Here is a 12,403-nt window from a genome sequence, read left to right on the forward strand (position 1 = left end):
TAATACTAATATTTTCAAGAAAAAAATTAAGTGGATTAAAATTCCTGGGAATTTATTTGGTCTTTCATAGAATTGTACATATACAGTGCATGTGTGTGTATATAAGAATTACTACAGCAATAAGTTTAGCATTAAATAAAGGGCATACCTCTCTGACTTTCTCAATGGAGGTAGTAAAAATGTAGATGATTACAAGCCATTCCTGGACACTGGGGGTTGGTTTCATCTTTACCAAAACTGTGTAAGTGAACAGCATGAGAAAGGCTAAATAGGCCATCTAGGGAATACACAATAGACATTTTATGACAGACAGCTGTGACAAAAATGAGCAACAAATAGTTTACACAGTCTCAAAGCATTGTTATTCAGCATCCGTAATTCATTCACTTGCCTGCCCTGGATATTGTGCACAGTAGGCCCATAGAGCCAGTACTGATATTTTGAGGGACTGAATCATAAATATAATACAGTCAACTAAAATAAATATGCAAATGCATATTTAGTAATCTCATTGTCTTATTAATGCCCCATTCTCAGGAAAATAGAGTCAATATTATTTCAAATAAGTTTATTTTAAAAATTATTTGGCTATTAGAAAATCTAAATCTAAGATAAAATAAATAAAATAAAATAAAATACAACCAGATATTTAAAATAACTACTTAAAATACCAAAATTCTCATTCTTTCTTATGAGTAGCTCTGTTTCAGTGACATGCATAGTGAGTTGGTTATCTATATTTTAATAAACATTTTAGTAAAACATTTAGTGTAACGTCAATAACTGACCGTGTGGAACCAGAACTTGACAATAGGGGCATTGTAGAATTCATAGATTTTCCTAGTTCCAGGAAGACTTTGATGTTCATTGTTGTTGGGAAAAGTCTGCTTTTCAGCTTGCTTCTCCACCCCTTTCTCAAAATCATAATTGCTCTTTAAAAAAAAATGAAATGTTTATATTAGTTGCCATCCAACTAAATAATTGGATTCCAGGGTATGTAGATAAGCATATATTCTGAATGTGTCAGTCCACTGTAAGTACTCCTGAATTGGTGGGATGCAGGCAACTGTATATTGGCTTGCAAAGTAGTCTACAGATCCAGCCTGCATAAACTAGCATGAATGTGTTTTGGTTGGGACTTCTGGGGACGAAATGGTGAAATGAAGATGGCTCTGCTAAAAGTAAAGCCGATGACTGCAATAGAATGAAAATCTTTTTTTTTTAAATAAACAGCAAAAGGGTGATTAAAACTTTGATTCTGAAAGGGTCCAAGTGGATTTGAAATAAAATTTTGGAATTAATTATAAGAATCCTTCCCATGGGAAAATTTAATTAATTAATTAATTGATTGATTGATTTTTATCCCACCTTTTGCTGTGGTTTTGAATTCTTTTAAAAGAAAAAAAAACATGATAGGATGGGACTTTGAAGGTTGGACACTAGAGGGAACTAGAAGGAACTAAAAATTAATTGTAATTTTTAGGAGAACACTTAAATTTAACTTACAAATTCAGAAGCAAAATATTTTAACATTGGACATATTGAAGGATAGTTTTGAACAATGGACCCAGAAGTTAATTTTAAGAGTGTTTGCCTCTATAGATAGACTGTGTTTGAAAGATATTATGGAAGAGGAACAAGTTTTACCTGATAAGTTTGAGACTGATTTAAAAGTGGATTTTAAAATGACAGGCTACAAGAATGACATGGAAGAAGATGTTACTGTGGTCATACAAAAGAAACCAGCTGATGTTTTAATAATTAAAAGGGATACACAGATAACAAACCAAGAGGATGATCTGGATAATTTTCCTATATTGGATTTACAAAAGAGGCTTGTTGAAGCTTTGAAGAATTTTGTGAGAAGGGACACAGAAAAAATGAAAATCAAGTTCTTATTTAGTCCCTTATTTATTTATTTATTTATTTTAGTCCCTTATTTGAAGGGACTAAAGAGCAAGATTGTTAAAAGTAAAAGGAAGGAATATAAAGTTGGTTTATTTGATCAAGGTTAAAATAGATATGCTGTTATCTCTGGTAAACCTTAATGGACTTTTGCTGATCAGGACTGAAATGATGAGGTTTTAAGGATTTGTTTATAGATAAAAGATAGGATATGGGAAGAAGAGATCATTTGTTGTATTTTAAAGGAAGGTGATAAGTTACTAAAATTGTTTATACTTGTGATGAAGGGGGAAGTTATTTCTTTATATATTTCTTTTCTTGTTCTTTACTATATTCTTATTTTTTCTTTCTTTTCTATTTTTCTTTCTATTTTTTTCTGCACCTTCTATTTTTTCTTTTTTCTTTTTTTTAAGTTTGTATTAGCTTTTATTGTTGCAATTGTAATTTTTAATAAAATTACTATTAAAAAAACATTTTTTGGTTAAAACTGAACTTTGATTGTACTTGTGGCATACTGGTGATATATCAAACACAGAGTAAAGCTGCTTCACTTTCTTCCAAGATAGTCAATAGGAGAAAAAGTGCAAAAGAAAAAATAACTTGGGTTGAAGAATACAAAAAATTGTGCTGTAAATTCTCCCTAGCAAAATAAAAGATATCTAAATGCAGTGTAAAAATCTATATATCTGCCTTGTATTTATTTATCACATCAGTAGTGCATATAGTTATTGAATTATGGCATTAGAAAATGAGAACTATGAGGTTGATATTTTAGTGAGATTGTTCTTAGTCCAAAATCTCTTGCTGTATGCTATTCAAGAGAAAACAACTATAACTGGGAAAAGGTTATAGCTCAACATTAAAATATATGCTCTGCATATAGAAGAGCCTAGTCTGTTGTATCTTAAAGTAAAGCTGAAACTTATCTCTTCCTAAAAATTTTGGAGCTACTTTGAGTTACTGTAGGCAATTCACATGGGAAGAATCCATAGTCTAACTAGAAATTACCATAATAATTTCATATGGCCACAAACACTCAGAATAGCAAAATTCAGATCCTGCTTTAAAGCTTTTTTAGATCTCATAGTCTGAGGGCAGTACATTATCTACATTATCCAATACGAAAGGCCTATCAGCAGTATATTGTTAAGTGGCATGAATGATTGAAAGAGAGAAAATGGGGTAGAGGATGGGAATATACTGGAGGAGAGCTGAGAGTGCTAGAGCCCAGCACAATATACCAAAGGTACACAAATATTCCTCCCTCCCCCCAACCGCCAAGTGTATCAAACTTTCTAAGCTTTGGGTTTTTTCTTTTGAACCAACATTTAAAACAAAACATTTCCTAACAAAAATTCTGCTTGTACTCCATTGAATAAAATGAAATCAAAACCTGGCTTACATACTCACCAATGATAGGTCATCCTTTCCACTGGAGGTGCTGGGATCACCATGATACCACGTGAATTGATGGGACTCCTGCGATTGAGGCACATGTGACATTTCAGCCTTGCTTTTAAACTCCAGCATCAAGATGGTGGGAGGTAGAAGAATACTTAGAATCACCTAAAATAGCATCAAACTTTTACTACAGATGTGTTCTTTATTCTTACTTAATATTAATGATTAACTAGAGAACAATCTTTAAAAAGCAAGTCTATCCATGCTGACCACATACTTTTGGCAACTAAAACTTGCCAAAGATCCTCCTGGCTGAGTGAACTTGGGCCAGTCACTCTCACTAAGCCCAACTCACCTCACAGGGTTGTTGTTGTGGGGAAAATAGGAGGAGGAAGGAGTACTAGGTATGTTCACCGCCTGGAGTTATTTATAAAAATAATAAAGGCAGGATAGAAAATAAATAAAAAATAAACTAGATTCGCCTGATTAAGCAGTTGCATAAATAACATTTAAAACTATCAATAACAGGGAGCCATCATTCTGGATTATAGCCATGGTTGGAGAGACTGCAGCGCTTCAAAATTTTGCCCTCCTTATAATCCTGATTTGGACTGGAAGCTGGAATTTTCTACTTAGATTGGAAGAAAAGCTTGGTTCATATGACAGGTTTTCACTGCAACAGTCCCCACATTATGGAAAACTCTCCCCCAAGAAGTACATGCACTGTTACAGTTCCATAAAGAGGTTAAACTGTTTTATCTCAATCCACTTTGGTTCCAACTGACTGACTTATAGGTGCCTATCTTGGGTTTTGTGGTGTATCTTTTTTATTGTTATTATTTGGTTTGGCATTGTTCTGATTCACTTATTTTTGGTTTTCTTTTTGTTGATATCATATACCACCTAGAGTCCTTTGAGACTGGGGTGCAATATAAGTACCGTGAAAAGAAGGAAGGAAGTTTTCCTTCTAGAGGCAAAAGCAAATACTGGAACTCAAATATTCAGATCAGAAATGCAATAAAAGACAAGCCACTCTTATTCTCCCATGTCAAAATTCCAATCTGAATCAGGTTCTCAGTCCTAAAATAAATAGAAATATTTATTTTAGTTTTGTGAAATTTGATACACATGAAGTTGGGGGCATTCATACCAGCAGTCTATTGTAGATTGCTTGAAATATGACCAAGATATGACTGTTTAAACATGTCGATGTTTTCAAATAGTAACCATTGGTTTTTTGGGGTCAATGACATTTCAGTTCTTGTTCCATTTTTGGAAGCCAAAAGGTTTTTGCCCACTAGTGAATTTCGCACACCAATTGGTTACATCTGACTTGTGCTTTTTTTCCTGCCAAATGGGTTAGGGTTAGGGTTAGGGTTATTGATTGATGATTGATAGTTATGTCTGCAAATTTATTTACCCATGCTGAAATCACAAGGATATCGCACCAATCAATTACTTCTGCAGTGGGCGAAAGCTTTTCAGACATGAGATTTTAACACTAGTGGTGGGCAAAAAGTAACAAGAGTGAACATTTAAAAAAAAATCAGAATAGTCCTGAAACATTTTCCCATCACCATTAAAATGACAATTAAAGCAGAAAAGTTCCATTTTAAGGGAATTAAAATCTAACGTCCAAAAAAGGTTTTGCCCATTGCAGATGTAATCAATTGGTGCAATATCTACGTTTTACAACATGAGTGCATTAATTCACAGAGGCAATGATCAACCATCAGTCAATAACCTTTACCCTAACCCACTTCACATGGAAAAATGTGCGAGACAAATGAAATAAGTAGTTGTAATCAACTAGTATGTGAAACTTACTGGTGGGCAAAAACTTGGGGGAAGAGGCAAAAAGGGAACAAGAGCCGGCATCTCTATCAAGGGAGCGGGGAAACAGCACTAGTGCAATATCTGCCGTGACCTATCCCGAAGTTGAACTGAAAGACCAAGACGCACATGGGTATAGGATTCCTGACTTCAGTCATCATAGTAGCCTATAAGATTTTATATGTTTTATACTCCAGTTTTCTGGGATTCTGAAGCACAAATGGAAACTGAAACTTTTTTATACTGTCACCTTAAGTCTACCCACAGTTCCTCTCCTCCCCCCTCCCAAGTTCTCCTTTGATGCACATTTAGTTTTCATCCTGCAAGCTCTATGCTCAATTCTTCTCTTCAAGTGAACCAAATAGCCTCCAATTGGAATTGTTTCCACTTTTTCCCTCCTAGATATGCAATAACATCATGTCATAAAACAAAACTGGTAGAACCAGCATTAACAAAAATAGACCTGGCAGATGTACCCCCTGATTGGGAAAGAAAACTGTTTTATATCCATGTCTCCTTACTACACATGGGGATAAGTAAGCAGAATTCAGTGGCCATCACTGACTGTGAAAGTTACTGTGAAACAATCAAATGCAGGAGTGTTATAATCTATGTTTATTTTGGCAGACAGAGGCAAAGGGCTTCTGTGGGACTACAAAGCATAAATGAGTTTTATGTTACAAGAGCGCAGAGTACATTGCCTTCTCCACAATAGTCCAAGGAGGAAATGCTTTCGAAGAGATAACGAACAGTTCAGTATTTGAGAAACAGGAAGGAGTGCCTTATAAGTGTACAACTGACTTCACTAATTCCATCACTTCCCAGATAATCCTTGTTCATTTATTTGCTGTGGCAGAGGAACTACGTGCAGTTTCTCTCCTGCCATTTTTGTCACATCATCAGACATTGACATTTTGGACACACGATGCCACAAGAATCTGAAAAAGTATGTATAGCTGTTTCAGGCAGTTCACCTGGATACATTCCATTTGGACATCCAGTTTCTGTTTTCACCTGCTGTCCAGAACTCACTCAGTTACATACTGTCGTTCCCCAAACCACTAATTATATCTGACCATGAATTAAAACAGCCATTGATGGACCATATACTATATAACACAATCATGTGTTATTGGATTTGTGGTTGTCCTGGAGACCAACTTTACTACATACTCACATGATCAAAATTACAAAACTGACAGGCACTTGCCTTATCTTGCTTCGGTACAAACATATCCTGGAAACACTTTCTTGCCTGCTCTGTCCCCATGATGTTGTTTTCATTTCATCCCAGCCCACGAATGAAACAGGCTTAAGTCATCCATAGACGTACTGGTGTTAAAGTAATACTTTTCCCCATATTCTGACACTGACCAACAGCAGCCTCAAGATGTATGAAATTGGTTAGGCTCTGGCTGCCATTACCTCAGAGGGAAGTTAGGTGACAGTGACCCAAAAGGGGCAAACAGGATAGAAACTGGTAATGAGGTTAGTTAATTTCACAACAGTTTTCTGGCAAGTCAAGGGCAGGTGGATAACATTATAATTTGGTAGTGCAGAGTAACTCAGCATTGAGTACCTTCTCTCTCGAAACTAAAACCACTGAAATGAACTAAAATGAAGAAAGTTTTATATAATTCCAGTCTAAGATCCTCAAATTATGCAGCCCAAGGCTGGAGAAATGCCTTTTGTTTGGACAAAAACAACATAGAAATTATTTACCTTAAACCAGGAATTCTTTCTCATTTTCAGGCGTCCCATCCACATATCAGTCAACAGCATCTGGGTACATGTGTGAGACACAAAAGGTCGCAAGCCCACTGACACAGCCAGTTTCAGACATGTTGAATTACTCCAGTTCTTCAGCTCATATGTCAACAGCTTCATGGCCATCTGTTCATTTTGTTTGAATGCATTATCTAACACATCTAGAGCAAGCTGCCCAAACTCACTATGACAGCAAAAGAAAATAGGGCAGGGGGTAGGAGAGTAGTGAATTTTAGAATAGAATTAGTCATTGTAGCCAAGACATCTTGCATAGAGCTCATTATCATATGTACACCCTGACCCTAACATTGACTCAAATGAGAATTAAGTAAGGACAGCAGCCGTATACAACACTGTGCTTTTCTACAGTTTCCAATTAACCTATTTCCTTGAGAGAATCCAGAAATCCTTATATAATTTATTCTACAAATCACAGGCTTATATATATATATGTATGTATGTATGTATGTATGTATGTATGTATATATATATATATATATAATTTTTTACTAGCATCAATATATGTTTATGAAAACTACAGTGTAACTAGTTAAGGCAAGTAGAAGGGACCATGGTGTTTCAGAATTTGAAATTTTGTTTTAGTTATACAATATCAGAGTCCTCGTGTTATGGGGGAGATGGGCAGTGATAGAAATTTGAATAACAAACAAACAAACAAATAAATAAATATAGATTTTGTATTTTCTGCTTCAAAATGGCAGGAAGATACACTTGGTGATCTTGGTCAAAGGGGGATATAAAAGGGGTACAGGTTGCTCATTCCTGATTTATGGTAAAATTCTCATAGGTTTTAATGGATTCTGGCTATATTTTTTTGAAACCCATTTTACCACAATCATATACATAATTACTCAGCTGTGAATTCCATTATGTCCAATGAGACTTACTCTTTCATACCTCCTATCAGACTATTATTGCAATCAGATAAAGTGAAGATGAATCACTGACAGAGACAAGAAGAGGTAAGCTTCACACTGGTGCTATAAAGTAATAATTCATTTTATGAATAATACCAAAATGCCAATAGATTTTAACATGGGCCTCACTCAGAAGCATGAACTAAATAAAATAATGAAAATACTGTGAAATAAATAAATAATGAAAATACTGAAATTATACATATATGACTTCACCTGAAAAATATAAATAAAATATAATTCATAAATAATCCAAAATATATGGTTATCAGCTTTTATATAACATTACGTACTACAGTATCATAAAATGTAAAGAATACACATAAAATATAAGAATTCTATACAACAGTTGGAATTAGTGTATTGGGATGATTAATTACATTTCAAGCCAGCTCTTTTCATGCTGAGCCAAAAGATTTTCAGATCAGATTTCACCCGTCATAACATTAAACAGTCTTAAGCAACCGAGAGAAAAGAGTCTAACCATTCTAAGTATTGTAGATCATTATTATCTGAAGTGAAGGAAGAATCCCTACTTTGAATACTTCTTCAACTCCTCTGATGTATCATCCTCCATGTTGCATTGTTTGGCTTCACGTGCCATGGCTCTATAGAGCTTGCAAGCCACCACAGCCTTGACCATTGCTTCTTTTCCATGCTGCCAGAAGAACATAGCCATCTTCTGTCTTTTCATCAAAACTGCCCAAACCAAGAGATCATTGTAGGGATAAATAAAGCCAACTGACTCTTGGTCATCAGATACTGTGAATTCATCTTTGGTTTTCTTCTTGGATTTATGGAGATTTGCTGATTTTTCCTACAAGTTAATGAATAAAAAGTCAAGATAAGTCACTAAACATTTAGTATTTTGATCCTATACTTATTTTCTCAGTTCAACTCAGCTTTGTGTCTTGGAATTAGAAATCCATGTTATAGGTTATAAGCAGAACTAGTAACATGTAATACTTAAAAGATAAAAACAATATAGAGAAAATTACAAGTTCACAAATGGAACTGCAATACATGAAACAATTTTCAGAAAATTGTATGCAATGATTAATATCAATAATTATTTTGTGGTTAGTCTGTATTTAATCTAGGCAATTACACATATAGTGTATGTTGGAAACAAGTAATATATCAAATCAGATAAACAGAAAGTCCACAGCCTGAACCACAATTTCCAACAACTTAGGTACAATTAAAATCTAGGGGAATATGCCAAGTCTCACTAAAGTGGTGAGGTCTAATAGCTGGCTGCATTTAATCTGTTGCCTTTATGGCAGAGCCCTATTCTGCCTCAGTTATGAGGCCAGTGAATAGTGCTATCCTTACAGCTTTAACCTAGGGCTGGTTAAGGAAAGCAATTGGTGGATTCCCCTGGCTTTGTTTTATTGTCAGTGAGGAAAAAACCCACAATAACTCTCTTTAACATGTGGAGGGGCAGGAATGGGAGAATATAGAGAAATGCTTTGAATGGCAGCTTTAGGCATCTGTCAGATTCCTGGACTAAGAGGCTGCAAGCGCAGAAATACTCTGTATGTGTGACTATTACTTGGATTATTTCTGAACTCAGGTCTAGCAATCTTTTGAAAAAGCACTAAACGTGTGTCCAAAAACAGCCGGGCTGATAGGTTGTAAGTACAGAGGAGGGAATGCATTCACTCTGCACCTTCCACCACATCTGTGACTTGCCAGCTGAACTAATTGATGAAAAGGAGAGATATGGGGTAAAGCAGACAGAGTAACTGATAAAGAGAAAGAACGCAAAAAAAAAAAAAATGCTGAAGGCTACTTAAGGAACCCACATAAGTGCTTCAGAAAGCAACAGTCAGGTATTATGTCGGCAGATGCTTCTCCAGAAACCAGGTGTCTGGCCTCTTTTGCAGCCAAAGGCAAAATGGCCATGGAAAGCAATGCACAGAGAATGGAGAAGAAGGGCTGTGCCCATGGCAGCTAAATCCTACAATGACAGGCATAGTCAGGTCTTGGGTAAGACCTATTCAGGCTATTCCTTAGGTTAGGTTGGCTTGTAAAAGTTAAAGTGTCTCCAACTGATCTCTATCTATTGCCTGACTTCAGCAAATACCTGAAATCTTTCTCTGCCTCTCACCACACAAAATAGACCAAGAGGAATATAGAAAGCCAATAGTATTTCTAGTTCTTATCTGATTCAACCTTGCCACCATGTGCTAAAGAGATTTTTTTTTAAGCCAACATGCCTGCCTCTTTTCATCTTGTTGAGTGAACAAACAGGATCTCCAACCTAGTGCTTTTTAACAAACTGCATGAGTAAGCAACAATCACAGTACTTTGTATTTGTATGGCTGTGCTGTTCTGATAAACTGGGAATGCAAAGTATTTTCAGCAGATCCACTTCGACTCCCAGTCTGATTAAGCTGATGAAGAGGGAGGTTCTGTGTCAATCTGGAGACAACTTCCTGGTTCTAAAGATACATTATGAAACAGAAAGAAAGAGTTTAATTAAGACTCAGTTGCAAAACCATTATATACTGGTCATGACAATGCTGATTAAAACGTATGCATACATGCAGAACTTTTCTTTCCCACTCAATAAGTTAAATAATGACCTTCAAAATTATATAGAGTATGTCCCCACCATTTGCTTTACAAAATGGATGTGTCAAGGCTGCAAGCTAAGCAGAAAACAAATATAGGAACCCTTCCACTGCTCTTGGGTATCAAGGAAGTACATTCTAAACTAAACTCAATTACATGCTTACACTTAGTTTTTAAAAATAGCCCTATTTTATTTCTTTATTAGATTTTTATCTCAGTTTTTGTACAGGAGCTCAAGGCAGAATACTTACTGCTCCCTCCTCCTATTTTCCCCCACAGCAGCAACTCTGTGATATAGGTTGGATCAATATTTTAAAAGAAATAGGCAGACATCTGAAATGTTATACTGACTGTGTGCTGATCTAAGATGGGTCATCTGCCCAAAGTGAAGTTTATGTATGTGAAGTTTACCCTTAAAGCAAAAGAGTGGAATTTTCTTGAATCTTCCATCTCTCTCAAAAAATAGTTGAGCTTCCTTTGGTAAGTAAAATTACAAAATCAGCGTGGGAAAAGCATTAGGAGGTAAGAAATGGATGTTGACATTATGTGAATGAGGGTGCTCCCCAAACAGCATAAGAAAATGTGTCATGGAACTAAGTCTTTGTTTACCTTATGTTTCCTGTAAATGTTATTGTATAAAATTCTGAAATGTTTTCTTGTGTAGCTGCTCTGATAAGCTCCACCGATCAAGTATTCTATAACCAGCCCAATATCGATCAATGATATTTTATAGTCCACTGGAAGAGTACTCTGTAACACAAATATTTAATATCTTACATTGCAATAAATACTTGTTTTGGAATGTATTTAGGAAATCGTTCTCACATCTCAGAAAATCTTTCAACAGCATTATTCTTCCCATCTTGTGGATGAATTCAAAAGGCATTAGCTTTGTCAAAATCGCCTACCCTGTTCTTGATTAAACTGTGATAAAACTTTTCTAGCTCACGGTTTATTCATTAGACCAAATTATTATTATTATTATTTCCTGAGCCAAAATTGAAGCCAGCTAGCTATCAAACACTATAGTATCAATATAAGCCAATGAAACAATAATTTGGCGAGATTTTTAAAGTAGAGAAAACTGCCCATAAAATAAAATCAAGAGATAAAACACAAATTATCTAGCTGATGGCCGAACAGGTGCCTGAAATAAAATAAAATATTTATTAAGCAACTTAATGCTTTTACAGAAAGTTAACTTGAATACTGAATATAAAAATAACCTTTGCTGTTACCTTAGGAACAAAAGAACACTTAGCTAATATAAAGTTCCAAGATTTACATGTACATTCATAATAGTAATAACCTATGGGCAGTTAATAGCTTTTACCATTTTAGTCAATACCATATCCCTCTTACGTCTTTAATTAGAAGATACCTAGATATCTTCCTCAGTAACAATAGCTCAAGACAGAAAGGAATGGGGGACATTTCACGGAAGAGTTTTCAATTAGAGTGTCTTACTTAGTGACACCTTTTTTATTGCAGCTATTGCTATAGACCAATAGGATTATCACACTTCTGAGAAAGATTATATATACATTTGCCAATAGCAAATAGAAATAAATTACTGCATACAAGAGCCCTTGCTCTTCATACTTTAGAATTAAATTACCTGTTTCACATCACAAACAAGATGATGTAAAAGAAGATTTGTCAGCCCTTGTTTCTGGAATTTTAAAACAAAAATAAGATGAATACATTGAATAACATGAATAAATACCCCAAAGAAAACCAATAACATTTAATTTAGAAGGAAAATTTAGCCATACCAATTCAGTTTCCTTGGATACTTGTGTACATCAACTTTCCTCAATAAATGTTGAAAATCTTTAAGATTTTAGCTGAATACAGTTATAATAAAAGAGGAATGAAATTACAGTACATACTTTATACTTTCTATCCATGTACACAACAGAAGAATCTATGCTACACATGAACTCATATATTGAAGGAACACAAAGCTATATGCTCTC

At 35.0% G+C, this 12,403-nt stretch overlaps 1 protein-coding gene across 5 annotated transcripts in view; it reads right to left on the reverse strand.

Moving 5' to 3' along the window:
* TRPM6 (transient receptor potential cation channel subfamily M member 6) overlaps positions 1–12,403 on the reverse strand; it is a 74,809-nt gene that overhangs the window by 36,106 nt on the left and 26,300 nt on the right. For 4 of the 5 annotated variants that reach the window (XR_010067321.1, XM_063295147.1, XM_063295146.1 and 1 more), the window contains exons 14-21: positions 12,043–12,096; positions 11,034–11,174; positions 10,157–10,291; positions 8,381–8,661; positions 6,862–7,090; positions 3,316–3,471; positions 789–932; positions 149–277 (exon numbers count right to left, since the gene is read on the reverse strand). Coding sequence is in view for 4 of the 5 variants with exons in the window: in XM_063295147.1 (XP_063151217.1) it covers positions 149–277; positions 789–932; positions 3,316–3,471; positions 6,862–7,090; positions 8,381–8,661; positions 10,157–10,291; positions 11,034–11,174; positions 12,043–12,096 (1,269 nt within the window). In the remaining variant the exon portion in view is untranslated. Of the gene's footprint in view, positions 1–148; positions 278–788; positions 933–3,315; positions 3,472–6,861; positions 7,091–8,328; positions 8,662–10,156; positions 10,292–11,033; positions 11,175–12,042; positions 12,097–12,403 lie in introns of those variants that run through there. The other variant, XM_063295149.1, reaches the window with a different exon arrangement.

This window comes from Candoia aspera, chromosome 2 (assembly GCF_035149785.1).
Source record: "Candoia aspera isolate rCanAsp1 chromosome 2, rCanAsp1.hap2, whole genome shotgun sequence".
NCBI lineage: Eukaryota > Metazoa > Chordata > Lepidosauria > Squamata > Boidae > Candoia > Candoia aspera.